Below are 21,626 nucleotides of genomic sequence, written 5' to 3' on the forward strand. Positions count from 1 at the left end.
GGACGGCCTAGTAATGATGCATTTCAAGCCTCACTTAATACATACCAAACACATAATTATTCAGTAAACCGCTGTAATTATGCACAGTGCACCAAGTTGTTATTTACATTGTTCTTACAATGCTGAGAACAATGAAGCAATAATACATGATTATTGTCATACATCAGTAAAATTATATTCAGTTTCGATTATATATAATTTCAAATGTTATTGAGGGAATTAAATGGTGAAAATCAATTCGGAGATTCTACTGCTATTCTCAAACTGCCCTTGTGGGTCATGATGTCACCAGAATTCTTCAGTAAAATTACTGCCTCAATTATTTTCAGAGTTTATTCTTCAAGACATTTTGAATTGATTGCATTTTGTTTTTTTTTCCTATTCTCAGTGTTGTACAGTAGAGGGAGAGGTTTTTCAGCTCTTTACACCCTTGCCAACTCTCCAGAATAACTATTCAATTAGTCTCATCTCCCCAACCTTTACCTGTTCTGCAATTTTCTTCTCAAATATTTATCTACACTCCTTGTAAAAGCCTGTAAAAAATTTGCTTCTATTGCCAGTTTAGTCTGAAAATTCTATGTATAAGTAACCTTTTTAACAAACAATCTCTCCTTTGTTTTTCTGATACGACTTAAATTCTTCATTGAAAATACAGGATACAAATTAGCTCAGCAGAAACAATGTTTCCCAATTTAAATTAACAAAAATCTGTCATTTTGAACACTGCCTCAGGTACTACTTAGTGTACTTTCTTCCAATAAATGAATCTCATTTGCCTATCTCATTACAACCAAAGTTTTTTTTTAATCCACGGTGTGTTAACAATAAAATCCATATCCATAACATTCTTCCCAAAGAAATGTTCACAGTACTCACATCAAGTGTCTACTTCTCCTGCACTCCTACCATTTTGAGAGATGCTGGGATGGTTGAGAATAGAAAACATAATGACATATACGCATGGATTAATAAACAGATAATTAAATGCCTGCGCTGGATGCAAGAAATGCCTTAATTTGCATTCATTGTTGCTAACAGTAGCAAAGAGGAAGTTTAACATTTAAGTGGCCCAGAAAATAACAATTAGTTGCGACTTTGATACACATAATGCAATTTTGTGCTTTTTCAAAAAAAATTGAACATTTCTTCAGCCAACAACTCAACACATATTACATAATGCTGCAGCAGATTCTTTAGGGTCCCTTCAGCTGCTTTACAGAGACTTTCTAATGATAGCCAGATACAATGGTTCAAATGATCCCAAGTTTCACAGCACATCTTTGAAATAATGATAAAAGTCTGCCCACAAGCCAGAACTTTCACTTTTATACACTCGATGCTATCTTTTTGCAAAAATCTATAACCCCGTAGCTTTTTTGGTTTTACAGGTCTTAGAGTCATAGAGTTGTACAGCATGGAAACAGACCCTTCAGTCCAACCTGTCCACGCTGACCAGATATCCCAACCCAATCTAGTCCCACCTGCCAGCATCCAGCCCATATCCCTCCAAATCCTTCCTATTCATATACCCATCCAAATGCCTCTTAAATGTTGCAATTGTACCAGTCTCCACCACATCCTCTGGCAGCTCATTCCATACATGTACCACACTCTGCATGAAAAGGTTGCCCCTTAGGTCTCTTTTATATCTTTCCCCTCTCACCCTAAACCTATGCCCTCTATTCCCTGGACTCCCCGATCCCAGGGAAAAGACTTGTCTATTTATTCTATCCATGCCCCTCATAATTTTGTAAACCTCTATAAGGTCACCACTCAGCCTCCGACGCTCCAGGGAAAACAGCCCAAGCCTGTTCAGCCTCTCCTTGTAGCTCAAATCCTCCAACCCTGGCAACATCCTTGTAAATCTTTAATGAACCCTTTCAAGTTTCACAACATCTTTCTGATAGGAAGGAGACCAGAACTGCATGCATTACAACAGTCGCCTAACCAATGTCCTGTACAGCCGCAACATGACCTCCCATCTCCTGTACTCAATACTCTGACCAATAAAGGAAAGCATTCCAAACGCTGCCTTCACTATCCTATCTACCTGCCACTCCACTTTCAAGGAGCTATGAACCTGCACTCCAAGGTCTCTTTGATCAGTAACACTCCCTAGGAGCTTACCATTAAGTGTGTAAGTCCTGCTAAGATTTGCTTTCCCAAAATGCACCATCTCGCATTTATCTGAATTAAACTCCATCTGCCACTTCTCAGCCCATTGGCCCATCTGGTCCAGATCCTGTTGTAATTTAAGGTAACCCTCTTCGCTGTCCACTACACCTCCAATTTTGGTGTCATCTGCAAACTTACTAACTGTACCTCATGCTTGTATCCAAATCATTTATGTAAATGACAAAAAGTAGAGGACCCAGCATCGATCCTTGGGGCAACTCCACTGGTCACAGGCCTCCAGTCTGAAAAACAGCCCTTCACTACCACCCTCTGTCTTCTACCTTTGAGCCAGTTCTGTACCCAAATGGCTAGTTCTCCCTTTATTCCATGAGATCTAATCTTGCTAATCAGTCTCCCATGGGGAACCTTGTTGAACGCCTTACTGAAGTCCATATAGATCACATCTACTGCTCTGCCATCATCAATCTTCTTTGTTACTTCTTCAAAAAACTCAATCAAGTTTGTGAGACATTATTTCCCATGCACAAAGCCATGTTGACCATCCCTAATCAGTCCTTGCCTTTCCAAATACATGTACATTCTGTCCCTCAGGAATCCCTCCAACAATTTGCCCACCACTGAGGTCAGGCTCACCAGTCTATAGTTCCCTGGCTTGTCTTTACCGCCCTTCTTAAACAGTGGCACCATGTTTGCCAACCTCCAGTCTTTCAGCACCTCACCTGTGACTATCGATGATACAAATATCTCAGCAAAAGGCGCAGCAATCACTTCTCTAGCTTCCCACAGAGTTCTTGGGTATGTATGTAGGTGTAGGTGTGTATAACTGCCCACATCTTTCTACTTCCCTTATTACTCGCTTCAAAATGTTATGGTTCATATTTCTCTTACAAACTGCATCATTCTTCTGTCAAATCTGTTAACTGGCCTACATCCTCTTCAAGTCACATACAGTTTGCTTTAAAGAGAGTATGATCTATTAATAAACAGGTATGTTTGGTGCTCTGCCCTTCTAAAGTCAGCTACGTACAGCCCAGAATGTTTTGTCAAAAAGAAATGTGAGGCAGTAATTTATTCATAAATAATAAGCAATTTCTTTTTAAGAATCATTCCGAGAATGAGGATGTCACTAGTTAGGCCATTTAGTGCTCATGCCATTTAGTAGTCTCGAGGACAGTTAAGAGTCAGGTCAGGCAAGGTCTGTAGGTGTCTTTCCGTCAAGGGAACCAGATCAGGCTTTATGACAATTAACAGCAGTTACATGGGCTGTCATTAAGTTACCTTGTTATTCCAGATTTTTTATTGAATTCAAATGTTCATCCACCCTCTACCATGGTGGGATTTGAACCCAAGTCCCAATTAGCATGGAGTTCTGGATTATTACTCCAGAAGCATTGCCACTGCACTACCACTGCTTCCCTACCAAGAGCAGAGGCAGGGCTTACTGCCAATATGCACCTTTTGCTGTGTGTCTCACGCAGGTTAGCTGTCATTTCACCTAAAGAATATATCACTGGGAAGATGGACTGCAAAGAATAGGAACTTGTATGACATCTTTCAATGAAAATATCCATGGCGGTCAAGGCCTAGGCAATTTAAGATGTGGTCATGGATGAAGCTGTTAAGATCAGTGACGCACAAGAGTTAGAGTTAGAGAAGTATCTCAGACAGTTGTGGGATTAGAGACAATTATACAAACAGGAGTCGTGAGACAATGAAGGAGTTTGAAACCAATGATAAGCATTTTAAAACCAAACATTGACTGACAGGGAATTGAATAGAAGTGATAGATGAATTCAGACATGGACCAATTCAAAGTTTTCAATGACCTCAGGTTTATAAAGTTAGAATGTGGGACACCCTCCAAATATGCATTGTAACAGTCAGGTCTGGAGGTCGCAAAAGGATCAATGTTTCAGCAGGTGAACTGTGACAGGGATCAAGTTGAGCTATAATAGAGGTGGAAATACGTGGTCAAAGTGATGAAGCAAATAGATGAATGGAAGGTCATCGCAAGGTCAAATAGGACACAAAATGTTGTGAATAGACTCATTATTTTCAGATTGTTGCCAAGGAAAGAGATGGGAATGGTAGTCAGTAAATGGAGCAGGACGTAAAAGCAATCCATTCCCACATTTTTGCAAACTCCATATTTGAATACCTTCCATCAGGGTTCAACCTAACATTTAGTTGGAAGAAATCACTGTCCATCCAGTACTGGAGTCTGATAGTTCAGCAAGAGTTGAGAGAGATATTTATAAGGTGGGGCTTAGTGCTGTGATTGAACATGTGAAAACTAGCACATTCCTTTTGCCAAAGGGTAGAACACAATTAAGAAATATGTTGCACACATGCCTTGACACTTCTTGACAGTTTTTATTTTAAATAGATTTAACAATTCTGCAAGATTTATGCACCTTTTACACACAATCTCTACTGCAAGTTAATAATCTGATACAGGTAGCCGACCAACCCAAAGGAATCTGAAACCACCCATGAAAGGATACTGAACCTGGCTCCCACAAAGAACACCTAACCCTCACTCCTGTATTTGAACTTTATCAACTAAGGTGCATCACCTCTCCGTAAAGTATCCTGGTTATCTTAAAAAAATTCACTCTGAGTTGGTTAATTCTGTGAACTGCAAGTTCCAGTGGGGGAATAAAAAGTACCAAAATGGCACTTAGATGAAGACAGTTGACCATTTGAATGGCCAAATGCCTCGAGGAACCATTTGCGTGTGAAGCCCAAGTTAAGTCTATTCACACCCTTTTGGAAATGGGAAGTGCTATGCTCAAGGCGGGATTTGGAATTTCAGGCCAAGTCTACATTTTTTTTACCCCCTCCCCCCAACTAAGAGACTTTCCAATTTGGGAAAAATCACCAAGGCCAGAGTGTCACTAGTATCTAAGTAGATTGCTGAGATATCCATGTGATCACTCTTGATTGCATCTGCTGTTTAACTTATTCTAATGGATGTTCAACCACTGTTTGGCTGTTAATTCCCATTTACCTCATGTTATTTCTGAATATTGGAGTATAAAATTTGTAAAAAAATATAAATGGTAGATTCCTAAAACTTTGCACAATTAGAAAACTTAGCTTGTTTGTTCAATACTGAATCTTGAGGCTTTCTTCTCTTTCTAACTACTTAGAAATGTAATCTTTGTCCACATCATGCCAAATGTTACTGACCCTAACTAGATCATAACATAAATTTAGCAGTCTCATCAGGAACTGTAACATAAATGTGTATTATGGACCAGGCCAGAACCCCTCAAAACATTTCAAGAAGGTAGCCCAGGTCTTAACTTTTTTAGTTGTTTTGAGCAGGTGTAACGTGGATATTCCAGGAGTGATGCAGCTAGTCAAAACCCCTCAAAACTGAACTTATTTACAGAGTGCCAAATGAAACACAAACAAAACAGAACAGAATACAGAATAACTTAACCTATCTGGAAATCCAACAGACTACCCCAAGTTAGTGATGCTGTTTCAAATTCCTGCAACAATCCCCATAAACACCCCTTAACAAGAAAGGTAAAATCAAACACAGTCTCACGGAGAGATGTCAGAGAGAGGGGGAGGATCAGCATGGAACTGCTTCTTTGACTAGCAGCCTCAAATCATTGACTGGTTGCTCGGAACAACCAGACTGCTAAAACCAAAACCAGATAAAAGCTGAGCTGGGAGAACTGGCCACACCCCTTTCATTGTACAAGTGTTATTTTTAAATTTTTGCCTGAGGCACTATCTGTTAACTATAATCAAACCCATCTAAACCAGACACATCAGAACCTGTGTCTTTATGATCCCTCTAAAAAAAAAACAAGGTATAGAGGTTTATAAAATCATGAGGGGCCTGGCTAGAACAGACAAGGTCTTTTCCCTGAGGTGGGGGAGTCCAGAACCAGAGGGCATAGGTTTAGGGTGAGAGGGGAAAGATAGAAAAGAAACCTAAAGGGCAACTTTTTCATGCAGAAGGTGGTACGTGTATGGAATGAACCGCCAGAGGAAGTGGTAGAGGTTAGTACAGTTGCAACATTTAAAAAGTATCTGGATGGGTATATGAATAGGAAGGGTTTGGAGGGAAATGGGCTGGGTGTTGGTAAGTGGGACTAGATTAGGTTGGGATATCTGGTCAGCATGGATGAATTGGACTGAAGGGTCTGTTTCCGTGCTGTACATCTCTATGTTTCGATGACAGAATAAACTTGTTAAAGGAGCAGTTTCATCACATGAGATTGAAATCAAGCAACCAATTGGATAACAGTGGAGAGCATTTGGAGATGGATGAAGTGATGAATGTTACCAAAAGCCTAGACAAATTTAAAAGGGTATGGAGGGAAAGGTTACTTCTGTCACAGTGCCATAGGATGACACTTGTGATTTTAATAAGAACTGATTTGTTCCTATAGCAGGGATTGAACCCTGATGGAAGGCTTTAAAATATGGAGCTCTTAAAAAAAATACAAATGGATTTAAAAGGCAAAATATTCAAGGATTTGGAACAGGAACTATAGGGTGGAGATGAGTTGCAAGCATGGTGAGATCAAGGGCTTGTTTTTTTCTGGTGAAGGCTGCTGTTGATTATAGATTTAAAGGAGATAGAGATACCGCACCTGAAGAGACTGAGGACTAACTAACATGGGGTCAAGACAGGAAATGGAGTAGTCAATAATTTAGTGGTAATAGGATTGACGGTATAGTCTGGTCTGAAAATAAACATGGAGAGGGCATGATGAAAAGTTGAACAAAAAATTGTCATGTATTGCACTTTATGCTGTTGCTCTGAGCACCAAATATGACCTAACCCTTGTATGCTGAGTCTTAAATATCTAATTGTTGTTAATAACTGCCAATAAATTATCATAAGTGTGGAGGTCTTCAGGTTTTAAAATTTTCAGGGACAAATTAGGGCAAATTTTAAATTTATCCTTTTCTCTTCCTTTCCCTTATCAATTTGCTTTATAAATTTCTTTCACTGCTTATTATTCTTTGTCAGCCTGATTTGACACTACAAACACCAGCCCATTTAGTTGCCACTTGGTTGTTTATTTCCTATCCCTTAAATCCCATATGTTAAAGGAGACACACAGTTTGTAGGTTTAGGCTTGAGATATCCTAGTCCTCTCACTTCACTGAGCAGTTCACATTTGTAGCAACATTATGGCCAAAATACTTTGCGCTGAAGAGTTCGGAAAGTCTAAGTAAGGGCAGATTGAACTCAATTCCTTACCATATTATGTGTGCAGCATTAAGGAAACTAATGGATCTAACAACAATTTCAATGCAAGATCAAACTATTCCTTTAGCTGAAAATGATATTTCACTAAGGTAATATCACAAAACATTTCACAGCTGGTATCCACCCAGGATTTCCTTTTCTTGCTTATAAAACTAGTTACTTTTACCAGAGGTGCCATTTTAACACCATTAACAAGGTGTAGCATTCGAAACATTGTTCCAAACAGTATGTGATGCACAGGGAGAATGAAAATCTTCTCTTACTTTGAAGAAAAATAATAAAGAACATAATTAAGTAATGGAATACAGGAGATCAATAGTCTCTTGATGCCAGGGTCTCAGCTCATTTGGTAAAACTTCCCAACTAAGCTGACTCCACTGTTGTAAGCTCATGGTCATTCTTTTGCTTTTCCCTTCAAATATTTATCCAATTCTCTTCTGAAAGGCAGAAGAAAATCACCCTTTTCGGTAGTTTCTTTCAAGAATCATTTTAAAACTTCTGACACTGGAATCAGTCTTCCCCCTATTGACTCTATCAAAACCTTTCATTAAAGATACTCATCATATCTCCTCTGGTCCTTCCCTTCCTAAAGAGCACTCCAAGCTTCTCGTGCATCCCCACACACTGAAATCTTTCGTTGCTGCTACCATTCTAGTAAATCTTTGCACACTCTGAAGGTGTACAACTCTTTCCTCAGTATGGTATCAAGAATTAAATACATATATTTCAAGGGCATTCTAGCCAGGGCTTATCGAGGATTTGTATAAATTCATTGTTTTTATACTCTATTACTCAGTTTTTAAAGCCAAGGATACTGTATGCATTTTTAACAGTTTCCTCAATTTGTCCGGCCACTGATATTTACGTATATACTGCTGTGGTATCTGCTATAGAGTCATAGAGATGTACAGCACGGAAACAAATCCTTCGGTCCAAATCATCCATGCTGACCAAATATCCCAACCCAATCTAATCCCACTTGCCAGCACCCGGCCCATATCTCTCCAAACCCTTCCTGATCATATACCCATCCAAATGCTTTTTAAATATTTAAACTAGCCTCCACCACTTCCTCAGGCAGCTCATTCCACACACGCACCACCCTCTGCATGAAAACGTTGCACATTAGGTCTCTTTTATATCTTTCCTCTCTCACCCTAAACCTATGCCCTCTAGTTCGGGACTCCCTCACCCTAGGGAAGAGACTTTGTCTACTTCTATTAATCATGCCTCTCATGATTTTATAAACCTCTATAAACCCCTCAGCTTCGACGCTCCAGGGAAAACAACCCCAGCCTATTCAACCTCTCCCCGTAGCTGAGATCCTCCAACCCTGGCAACATCCTTGTAAATCTTTTCTGAACCCTTTCAAGTTTCAAAGCATCTTCCCGATAGCAAGGAGACCAGAATTTCAAGCAATATTCCAACAGTGGCCTAACCAATGTCCTGTAACATGATCTTCCTACTCCTGTACTCAATACTCTGACCAATAAAGAAAGCATACCAAATGCCTTGTTCACTATCCTATCTACCTGCGACTCCACTTTCAAGGAGCTATGAACCTGCACTCCAAGGTCTCTTTGTTCAGCAATACTCCCGAGGACCTTACCATTAAGTGTATGTGCCCTGCTAAGATTTGCTTTCCCAAAATGCAGCACCTCACATTTATTTAAATTAAACTCCACCTGCCACTTCTCAGCCCAATGGCCCATCTGATTAAGATCCTGTTGTAATTTGAGGTAACCTTCTTCACTGTTCCTGTATCCTCTTTAAAACTATGTAATTTACTTCAACTTACCCCCTCCTCATTCTTCCAACAAAATGCATTATTTCACATTTCTCTAGATGACACAGCACCTGCCAATGTCTGCCAAGTCCACCTGTCTGCCACAATCCTCCCATTATTTTCAACAAACCCAAGTTTAGACATACATACACATCAAACATAGTGGTTCTCAGATTGACACTCTAAGATGCAAAATGACCATTTCAGCACTCTGACAACACAGTCAGTCCTTGAACGTGTGAGTATTCAAAAGTTCTGAGACAGCAAAGACTGGAGCAAGTTCACACAATGAATTCCAATGTAATTGACCTTTGCTTTGTGGGACAATGATTCAGAAAAGGTTAACATAGTAACCATCAGAAGTTTGATTTGTACAGGCTGTGACCCATCATTTTTAAACTCGAACTCCCAGGAAGATTTCAGAGAGCACATCCTCAGAGAATAGACTCCACAGCTGGAGATAAAGGTTTTGCAGATATCCAGCACAGTTCTGCTATCAGATCCAGGCGATCAGAAAATGCCAAAACCACAGAACTAGCAATATGCAAGAAACACCACCCCCACCTCTCTCTCTCTCTCTCTCTCTCTCTCTGTCTCCAAGTCTTCTCTACTTCCTGTCGACTTGTAGGTTTGAATGTCTATCACTAGAGGCGAAGGTGGGTCCTGCAGATGCTGCGAGATTACAGTAGTGCTGGAAAAGATCAACAGGTCAGGCAACACCCAAGGAGCAGGAAAATCGACGTTTTGGACAAAAGCATTTCATCGTCCCCCTGTCTATCTCTAAAGGTAACCTCCACAAAATGAACTACAGAAACTACTGCAGCTGCTAAATTCTTACTTCAAGTCTTCAATCCTTTCACCTTAAAAATCTTCAAGCAAATATCAGGCCAGCAATGCTAATGCATTGCACTGACTTCCCCACATCTATTGTTTATGTTTGTATCAATAAGTTTTTGAATAACTTCATTATGTTTTTGTCTAATAATTCATATATTCTCATAGAATTCACACTAAACAAAAAAAACCAAGAACTGTGGATGCTGGAAGTCAGAAACAAAAACTGAAATTGCTGGAAAAACTAAACACATCTGGCAGCATCTGTGGACAGAAATCAGAGTTAATGTTTCAGGTTCAGTGACCCTTATTCAGAACTGATGGTAACTAGAAAAAGACTGTAATTTTTGCTGAAGTTAGGATGAGGGAGGGGAAGAGTAAACAATAGTGGAGATAAAGCCAAAGACAGAGGAAAACAGTTGAAGTTCACTTGAGAATGTAACAATTAAAAAATGTTTTGCGATTTACATTTAAAGAACTGAAACCAACCTGGTCATTCTAAAAGGTGACAGACTTAAACAATCCAGGTCTTTTTCAATATATAATTTCAGTTACATCACACTGTAAGCTTTTGCTACAAATTCTGTGTCTTGTAATCTTATACTCCATAACCACTTGATGAAGGAGTAGCACTCTGAAAGCTAATGCTTCCAAATAAATCTGTTGGACTATAACCTGGTGTTGTGAGATTTTTAACTTGATAATTATAAGTATGATTGGGACATTGGAAAATATGGAGGAAAAATGTTGGAACTGCTAAGTCAATGGAAACGAAACAAGTGTGATCTGAAAGAGATCAGGAAGAAAAAAATTAAATATTGTTCTGGATTACTCTTGTCACTTTAGATTTGGCATGTTCAGTAGAGATTAAAACAGCTGCACAAGTAGTAATGAGATTTCTCACTATAAGGGAATGGATGCTAGCTGTCTATTGAGAAAGAAAAGTCACTAAGGCCAGCACGATGTGAAGAATGGAGGAGGATGATTTTACAAAGGCCAAAAGGTTAGTTATCAGCAGCAGTGAGAGAAGAATAGTGTGGATATTTGAAGTTATAGGGCCATAAGAACAAAGACCTAAAACACAGCTTAAGGATTCAAAATTCCATTCCCTTCATAGTTGCACTCAGCTGAGATCAGTGATATCTTTCAGAGCAGATTTTTCTCGTCTGTTCTAACTTGAACCTTTGCAAGTCTCATTTTCAAATGCTGTAATATTGCATTTTTTTTCAAACTAGATTATTTGTAAATCCTGAGTCATATATATGCTTGCTCAAAATAACTAAACACCGCAGTTCAAATGGAACAATACCTGGCGTGCTTTTAAAACGTCAGCTGTGGCTCCTGAACTCTGCCCTAGTGTGCCTTGATTCTGGAGTAGGTTCCTTACAGTCTCTTCCATCCTGAAACAAAGTAAGGGATTTGTTACATGTATTTCTTTTTTTTCCCCACTGATGTGTCTTTTCTCCCCCCCAAGATTAACTTTTGATATGGGAGGTTTCTGTGACACATGCTGTTTAGAGCTAGGGAAGCAACGTTTGCTAAATGTTATTTTGGAGTAGCTGTTAAGAGGCACATTGGTTGAACAAAGTATGACTTATTCTGCTTTTCACTTTGTGCCAGTGAGGACTTGCCAGGTTTTGGTTGACAAGCTGGAGACCAGTGAGAGATAACCAGGTTACAGTGGGCCACATCATGTCCCTCAATAGCAACTCACTGCAACAACTGGCCATCACAGTGGAATTCACTTCTTTATAAAGCACACTGCATGAGACTCCACAGAGGATGATTTAGTGGTAGCATGTACAATAAAAACAAGTCACATGTCCTAGAACTTCCAGCCTCATCCAAGGTTCAAAGTGATGTAGGGCATGGACACATTTAAGAGCCTAGAATACTCCGTCATATGAAAGTTGAGTCTTGATCTATCCAACCTGACAGCTGAAAGTAAAAGAACATCATTTAATGCCATCTCAATTCAATGATGTTTGCTCCTTGGAAAGGAACAGCATAAAATGATTATACTACACTGAGTTTTCCAAGCCACAAGTCTTTCACTTTGAAAAAGAGGGGAAGAAACAATAATCAGCATTGGTGCAAATTCATTTTTTACTGGTCATTAAGCGACTGTGACAAATAGCATAGACAGCCACACAGCTGACATCCTTGCAGTTTCTCAGGGACATACTGGGGTTAATAATCAACAAATTCAATGAAAGAATAAAGAAGCAATTTTAGTTTTAAATACCCTTGTATGATAAAATTACTAAACATTTACATGAAACACAAAATCATCGTAACATACCTTTGATATAACAGACACACACTTCTAATAATTTCTATCGTGCGATTGCACAGGTTTTTTTAAAAACATCTGCACTGCAAGCAGACATGTACCAGCACATTGATTTGGTTACACAGTGGTATTTCAGTAGGATTTAGAGTTAACAAGATTAACTCATCATCCATTTTCTTATAATTATCCAGTTGCTGTGCAAGTATTTTTTTTATTAACAGTGCACAACATGAATAGTTGCACCATCTGTTGGCCAAATGTGAATCAGCATTAACCACATCTAATCTGCACTTCAGACAGTAGTTCATAGTTTTGTGTGACAGAGTGGAATAATCTTTGCTCAGAATCTGACCGTAATCAAGTTCATAAATATCTATATATACACAAACTATAAAGACACTTTATAGCTGAGCAGAGTTGAAATACAAAATTAAATTTATACTCTAAATTAAACAATGTTAAATTTATACTCTAAATTAAACAATGTTCTTGCATCCAATATATTAAAAATCTAATGGAATGCAGTCCTCATTTTTTTTATAATGCAAGATTAATGAAAACATTTATAAACATTTTCACTTTAAACAAACATAGCATCTTAAAGGAGATGATAAAATTCTTGAAAACAGTATTCCAGCAACCACGTACAGGAAAGATTTTGTTCCCAAAAATGTGTTCAACTGATGGAAGACCTCCTAACTATTCCAGAACATTAGGGTGGGGGAGTTAGCTGTGGCACATGCTCACTTTATTCTGGATAACTCTTGGGAGGTCACTGGTGGAGAGGGCAAGAGAAAAAGTAACAAGTAAGCAATTGCTTGCTGTTGTGATGTAGGAGGTCCTGATTACCAGACTGAGTCCATGATGTGTTGCACCAAACGTGACCAGCATTGCCTTCCATACTCATGCAGCTTGTAAAGCAACACTGCAAATGAAAAATGGCTGCGACCGCACATTGAGTTTAGGGGTAGGGGGGAAAGTATGTGTTTTTCTTCCTGTCTGAGAACACAGGCTCCATTTGTGAGCAACACAAAGCTCTTCAAAGGGCAAGTGAACTAATCAGGCACTTTCACAGTGCAGGTTGAAGACATCTGGAATTATAACTCCCTGCGTGTGAAATGCATGCAGCATCCAATTGTGGGAGATACAAATCCTGGTCAAATGCAATGTTGACCATATCACTGGTTGTTATAAATTGATCACTGTTACATTTGCGGAGCCAAATTAATCACAGGCAATCTTAAAAAGTGGCATTTGCAGGTCACAATTCAAAGTCCAAGAGGTCATAGGCTGCACAAGGGCACAGAACTGATTTCTTTTTCACCTTGAATGGCATTAACCAATGTGGAATGCTGCCTTTTGGGAATGATTGGAGGACAACATATCAGTAATTGTGCAGCACTTAATCTTCTATTGGATTTGCTTGCGATGGCTGCTGCTTCATTCATCAGAGTAAGGATTTCTATATCAAAGGTCCATGTAAAACATTCCATGCCCTTTCTAGTCCTCCAAGTCCCAAAGTACGCAGGAGTATGCTAAACATTTAGGGGTTGGGTTCTTTGCAAGGATGGTTATTCGAAGCCAAGGCTGATGGGTGCAGTTATACAACCTCCTGACTGAGCTTGAGCGTAGGTACAATGCAGCTCAGTCTTCAACTAGGGTTAACGTGCAGCAGGCAAGAGGCCTGCTGAAGATGAGATTCTGGGTGCTCAGATTGGTCCAGAGGAGAGACAATGTGATGGGCACTGATGTGCTGGGAGAGTGGCAGCAGTCTTCTGAGGATTAGAAGAATGTATAGTGTAGGGAGTAGATCACCTTCTTCACATTGAGTACTGCAGCAGGAAGCACAACAAGCCAGACAGGACTTAATTAACGTCCAATTACGGTCGATATGAGCTGGGTGCAATGATCACCCACTAACTAACTCTGCTTTGATTGAAAGAAAGACAGCTCATATCTGTTCCCAGAGGGAAATGAAGCTTCAGTTTATTCTTTTATTGGCTGCTTTTGCTGTTGTCAAATAAAAGTAAATATTGAAGACTATTTCACAACCTTCTAGTATGTGATGGTCCCACACTGAACAATGAGATGATGTTGGGCTACTCTTGGCATTAAAAAAGCATAACACTCTCTTAGACAGGATTATTAGATAAGAAGAGGCTAAAGTCAGGTAATTGTGTAGCTTTGCTCTTCAGTAATACAGATATACAAACTGGCACTTGTAATTACAATGAAATGTCAGCCATGCTGCCTATGTGCCCTAACAACATTTTTGGTTGCCCTCCCACTGTGTGCATGGTAAATGCCAACCCCAACCCCTAGATGGCACCATTTGACCAGGTGCCTGGCTTTCAAGATGATGCCAGCCCTGGGAATTCTAGGAAGCCGTGACATTGGCAAATACCTCCACCAGAACAAAGGAGGAGGTAAAACAAGCAGGGGCCCATTTGAGCATAATGCACAAGCAGTGAGGTGAGATTCAGAAAATTGAGAGAGAAATCTTGTTCAGCCTTACAGTGAGAAATCTACCATGAAACTTAAAGAAATAGACACACGGCTGATTTCTGTTCAAATTCAGGTCAATGCTTCCTCCACAATAAAGGAAATGTACCATCAATACTTGTCAACCATGACGTTTGGCAGTACATTTACAAAACTGCTCTCAACCAATTACCAACGCGCATACACAAATAAAGTGAAGTCAATATAATATGAACTATTGCCAATTAAATTGAAATTTGAAAACCTACCCATGCTACTTTGTGGAATGAATAAGCCTCATATTATTGGCAATGTAGTTGTGCAAGAAAGCTTTGGCTGCAATAAAGTACCTCTCTGTTTTATAGCCTACCCTTAGCAGAAGCAAGGTCAGCTGATGGCAGCTTTCATTGCTAAACAGCATCCCCACTTCAGCACACTGCTGACACTTGAAACTTTTTCATTATAATCTTAACAGAAATGCCAAAAGACTTGAACTTGGTACCCTAATGCTGCTTCACATTTGTTGCTGGATCTTGTCGGCTTGGCTTCAACAGGAATACAGTTGGAGAGTTTCATTACACTGCATGGAAAGAATGGGCAAGCCTTCCCTTTAATGACACTAGTTTCCACAACGCTAGTTTGAATTTTCAGTTTGAATGGGAGGATAGATGAGGAGTGGGTCAGGTGCGTAGTGGTTTAGGTGACCCATGCAGGAGGTGGATAGCTGGGTAAGCCAGTCAGGAGATCATTGAGTTGGTTCAGGCTTGGCATTCACTTCAGGGAGTGGTCAGATCACAGGGCTACTCAGGATTAGCCAGGGGAGCAAGCAAGTGATAGTTAGTTCAGGTCAGGAGTGTAGTTGGCTGGTCTGGTTAGATCAAGTCTGGAGTAGTAGATTTGTTGGTGCATTCAGGACGCAGTGTGAATGAAGGAGGTGATTCAGTTAAACACTTACCGAGAATCAAGACCAAACATTTTGTCTACAACATTGCCCGGTAGCAATCGAGCTAAATAAGTTGGAACTGTTCAAACTCCCAGACTCAGAGTTCAAGTCAGATCAGAGAGTCAGAGACCTTTACAAAGTGTCCCAGGGAATATAGTACATCAGATGATCAAACCTCCCAAGGAATTCCAACAGGGTTGCTGCGTCAGGACCTCTGTGACCCCCAGATACATATCTTGATTATACGTCTGGTCTCCAACCGTCCAGAGACAAGAATACATCGACCACACAGCAAAACAACACACAGGGTAAAAACAATGACTGCAGATGCTGGACACCAGCTTCTGGATTAGTGGTGTTGGAAGAGCACAGCAGCTCCTTGGATGCTGCCTGAACTGCTGTGCTCTTCCAGCACCACAACACACACACAACCATGAAAGTTTCATAAATACAATAACTATCTTTCAGACTTCCAGACATTAAGTAGAAACACTAAAAGCCAACAGTCAAAAAAACTATTCCCCTCCACAGCAGTGGCCATTTTTGTCACCAGGAACATTGTTACTCTTAAACATTTAATGATGCAACACTGAATGCATTATTTGATTTACAATTTATGCCATTCTCAGTGATCAGGTGAAATAAGTGTTTTAAATGATATTTTTAACTATTAATATTTAATTAAAGGAAGATAACAAAATCAAATTAACTATATTAATTTGTTTGATAATTAAAGTTACCTCCAAAGTTTATAATTTCAGAAAAAACATTTTTAACAATCACCTGTACTTAATCTGCCTCCAACACAGTGAAAAGTCCCAAAGCACATAAGATCTTAGGAAATTCAATTAAAAACTTGTGATTTCTTCTAATATTTTCCAAGGTCAGCTGAAAATTGGAAACTGGTGTTTAATCCTTAAAGGAGTAACCAGACATTTTACAACATGCCCTGCTATTCTCCCACAAGAAATACAGAATCACCTGGCAAAATTATTAATTAATTTCACAATTATAACTTCTGGTACCGAATGGTTTTTGGTTACCTGTTTAATAGTAAACAATGTTCACTGGTTCATTGTCTGAAGCTTAGTTTAATTATGAGTGTGTATTTCTCTCTCTCTCAAAGGAGAGCTGTGTGGTAAGATGATAAGTTAACCACTGTGGCTCAGAATTCCACAATATAGAACATAGAACATAGAACAATACAGCACAGAACAGGCCCTTCGGCCCACGATGTTGTGCCGAACATTTGTTCTAGATTAAGCAACTATTCATGTACCTATCCAATTGCCGCTTAAAGGTCACCAATGATTCTGACTCTACCCAGAGAGTGGTGGGGGCATGGAATGTGCTGCCTGTGGGAGTGGCAAAGAACCCACCCCTGACATCCCCCCTATACCTTCCACCCTTCACCTTAAATTTATGTCCCCTTGTAACACTCTGTTGTACCCGGGGAAAAAGTCTCTGACTGTCTAATCTATCTATTCCCCTGATCATCTTATAAACCTCGATCAAGTCACCCCTCATCCTTCTCCGTTCCAATGAGAAAAGGCCTAGCACGCTCAACCTATCCTCGTACGACCTATTCTCCATTCCAGGCAACATCCTGGTAAACCTCCTCTGCACCCTCTCCAAAGCTTCCACATCTTTCCTAAAATGAGGCAACCAGAACTGCACACAGTATTCCAAATGTGGCCTTACCAAGGTCCTATACAGCTGTAACATCACCTCACGACTCTTGAATTCAATCCCTCTGTTAATGAACGTTAATACACCATAGGCCTTCTTACAAGCTCTATCCACCTGAGTAGCAACTTTCAAAGATCTATGAACATAGTCCCCAAGATCCCTCTGCTCCTCCACCTTACTAAGAACCCTACCGTTAACCCTGTATTCTGCATTCTTATTTGTCCTTCCAAAATGGACAATCTCATACTTGACAGGGTTGAACTCCATCTGCCACTCCTCAGCCCAGCTCTGCGTCATATCTAAGTCCCTTTGCAGCTGACAACAGCCCTCCTCACTATCCACAACTCCATCAATCTTCATATCATCTGCAAATTTACTGACCCACCCTTCAACTCCCTCTTCCAAGTCATTAATAAAAATTACAAACAGCAGAGGACCCAGAACTGATCCCTGCGGAACTCTTCTTGTAACTGGGCTCCAGGCTGAATATTTACCATCTACCACCACTCTCTGATTTCGACCGGTTAGCCAGTTCTCTATACAACTGGCCAAATTTCCCACTATCCCATGCCTCCTGACTTTCCGCATAAGCCTATCATGGGGAACCTTATCAAATGCCTTATTAAAATCCATGTACACCTCATCCACATGTTTGGTCACCTCCTCAAAGAATTCAATAAGACTTGTAAGGCAAGAACTACCCTTCACAAATCCGTGCTGGCTGTCCCTAATCAAGCAGTGTCTTTCCAGATACTCGTAAATCCTATCCCTCAGTACCCTTTCCATTACTTTGCCTACCACCGAAGTATGACTAACTGGCCTGTAATTCCCGGGGTTATCCCCATTCCATTTTTTGAACGGGGCACAACATCTGCCACTCTCCAGTCCCCTGGTGCCACCCCCATTGACGGTGAAGACGAAAAGATCATTGCCAACGGTTCTGCAATTTCCTCTCTTGCTTCCCACATAATCCAAGGATATATCCCATCAGGCCCGGGGGACTTGTCTATCCTCAAGTTTTTCAAAATGCCCAACACATCTTCCTTCCTAACAAGTATCTCCTCTAGCTTACCAGTCCGTTTCATACTGTCCTCTTCAACAATACGGTCCCTCTACTGAAGAAAAGTACTCATTCAAGACCTCTCCTATCTCTTCCGACTCAATACACAGTCTCCCACTATTGCCCTTGATCGGACCTACCCTCGTTCTCATCATTCTGATGTTTCTCACATACGCATAAAAGGCCTTGGGGTTATCCTTGATTCTACCCACCAAAAATTTTTCATGCCCTCTCTTAGGTCTCCTAATCCCTTTCTTCAGCTCCCTCCTGGCTATCATGTATCCCTCCAACGCTTGTCTGAACCTTGTTTCCTCAACCTTATGTAAGCCTCCTTCTTCCTCCTTAAAAGACATTCAACCTCCCTCGTCAACCAAGGTTCCCTCACACGACCATCTCTTTCCTGCCTGACAGGTACATACATATCAAGGACACATCGTATCTGTTCCTTGAAAAAGTTCCACATTTCAACGACATCCTTCCCTGACAGCCTATGCTCCTCAGATCTTGTATTTACTCTTCCCCCAATTGTAAAACCTGCCCTGTTACACGCATATATCTCTCTCCATAACCAAGGTGAAAGTCACAGAATTGTGGTCACCATCACCAAAATGCTCACCCACTAACAAGCCCATCACTTGTCCCAGTTCGTTACTAAGTACCAAATCCAATATGGCCTCCCCTCTGGTCGGACAATCTACATACTGAATTAGCAAAGCTTCCTGGACACACTGCACAAACACCGCCCCATCCAATTTACTTGATCTAAAGAGCTTCCAATCAATATTTGGGAAGTTGAAATCGCCCATGACTACTACCCTGTGGCTTCTGCACCTTTCCAAAATCTGTTTCCCAATCTGTTTCTCCACATCTCTGCTGCTATTGGGGGGCCTATAGTAAACACCCAACAAGGTGACTGCTCCTTTCCTATTTCTGACTTCAGCCCATACTACCTCCAAAGGCAGATCCCCCTCGAACTGCCTTTCTGCAGCCGTTATACCATTTCTAATTAGCAACGCCACTCCCCCCTCCTTTTTTACCACCCCTCCTAATCTTACTGAAACATCTGTAACCTGGAACCTCCAACAGCCATTCCTGTCCCTCTTCTATCCAGGTTTCCATGACGGCCACAACATCGTAGTCCCAAGTACCGATCTACGCCTTAAGTTCACCCACCTTATTTCTGATACTTCTTGCGTTGAAGTATACACACTTAAGCCCATCTCTGTATCCGCAAGTATTCTCTGTCAATGCTACCCTCTCCACAGCTTCCCTACATTCTTGGACATCCTGAAAAACAGATAACCTACTTGCTGGACTACAAGTCCGGATCGCATCCCCCTGCCAAATTAGTTTAAACCCCCCCACCCCGAAGAGTACTAGCAAACCTACCTCCAAGGATATTGGTGCCCTTCTGGTTTAGGTGCCAACCGTCCTGCTTGTACAGGTCCCACCTTCCCCAGAATGCAGTCCAATTGTCCAAATACCTGAAGCCCTCCCTCCTACACCATCCTTGCAGCCTTATACCATTTCTAATTAGCCAAGATTTTAGACAGTTTGAGCTGAAACAGTGGCATGACCCTTTATAGAGTCATAGAGATGTACAGCATGGCTCACAGCCCTGACTGAATTGGAATGTCAGCTCCAAGTGATGAGTTACCAGTGCTATTCCTGACCTCTCTATAACTCCCTAACAGACTTGCTGCTAATGCCTGGACTGGTTGCACAGGACTTAGAGTCATAGAGATATACAGCACAGAAACAGACCCTTCATTCCAACTTGTCCACGCTGACCAGATATCCCAACCCAATCTAGTCCCACCTGCCAGCACCCAGCCCATATCCCTCCAAACCCTTTCTACTCATATACCTATCCAGTTGCCCTTTTAAATGTTGCAATTGTACTAACCTCCACCACTTCCTTTGGCAGCTCGTTCCATACACGTACCACCCTCTGCGTGAAAAAGTTGCCCTTTAGGTCTCTTTTATATCTTTCCCCTCTCACCATAAACCTATGCCCTCTAGTTCTGGACTCCCCCATCCCAGGGAAAATACTTTGTCTATTTATTCTATCCATGCCCCTCATGATTTTATAAACCTCTATAAGGTCATCCCTCAGCCTCCGACGCTCCAGGGAAAACAGCCCCAGCCTGTTCAGCCTCTCCCTGTAGCTCAAATCCTCCAACCCTGGCAACATCCTTGTAAATCTTTTCTGAACCCTTTCAAGTATCACAACATCTTTCCGATATGAAGGAGACCAGAACAGCACACAATATTCCAACAGTGGCCTAACCAACGTTCAGTCCTCCCAACTCCTGTACTCAATACTCTGACCAATAAAGGAAGCCATACCAAACACCGACTTCACTATCTTAACTACCTGTGACTCCACTTTCAAGGAGCTATGAACCTGCACTCCTAGGTCTCTTCGTTTAGCAATAGTCCCAAGGACCTTACCATTAAGTGCATAAGTCCTGCTAAGATTTGCTTTCCCAAAATCCAGCACCTCACATTTATCTAAATTAGACTCCATCTGCCACTTCTCAGCCCATTGACCCATCTGATCAAGATCCTGTTGTAACCTGAGGTAACCTTCTTCACTGTCCACTACACCTCCAATTTTGGTGTCATCTGCAAACTTACTAACTATACCTCTTATGCTCACACCAAATCATTTATATAAATGATGAAAAGTAGTGGACCCAGCACCGATCCTTGTGGCACTCCACTGGTCACAGACCTCCAGTCTGAAAAACAACCCTCCACCACCACCCTCTGTCTTCCACCTTTGAGCTAGTTCTGTATCCAAATGGCTAGTTCTCCCTGTATTCCATGAGGTCTAACCTTGCTAACCAGTCTCCCATGGGGAACCTTGTTGAACACCTTACTGAAGTCCAAATAGATCACTTTTACTGCTCTGCCCTCATCAATCCTCTTTGTTACTTCTTCAAAAAACGCAATCAAGTTTGTGAGGCATGATTTCCCATAAGTTATTGCTGCAACTAATCTCAATATCTTCTGCAGCTCTGACCATCGCAACACTAAAAGGACATTGCAGCTATTGACAGAATACACAAGAGATCAATCAGAATGATTAAAATGCTGGATTATGACAACTGATTAAATAAATTAGTCAACTGCCCAATGGAAAAGAGAAGTCTG

General features: G+C 40.8%; 1 protein-coding gene across 10 annotated transcripts in view; it reads right to left on the minus strand.

The window, feature by feature from the left end:
* nckap5l (NCK-associated protein 5-like) overlaps positions 1–21,626 on the minus strand; it is a 753,060-nt gene that overhangs the window by 308,678 nt on the left and 422,756 nt on the right. For all 10 annotated transcript variants that reach the window (XM_072579642.1, XM_072579644.1, XM_072579641.1 and 7 more), the window contains one exon: positions 11,311–11,401. In XM_072579642.1, the coding sequence (XP_072435743.1) occupies positions 11,311–11,401 (91 nt within the window). The remainder of the gene's footprint in view (positions 1–11,310; positions 11,402–21,626) is intronic.

This window comes from Chiloscyllium punctatum, chromosome 10 (genome assembly GCF_047496795.1).
Source record: "Chiloscyllium punctatum isolate Juve2018m chromosome 10, sChiPun1.3, whole genome shotgun sequence".
NCBI lineage: Eukaryota > Metazoa > Chordata > Chondrichthyes > Orectolobiformes > Hemiscylliidae > Chiloscyllium > Chiloscyllium punctatum.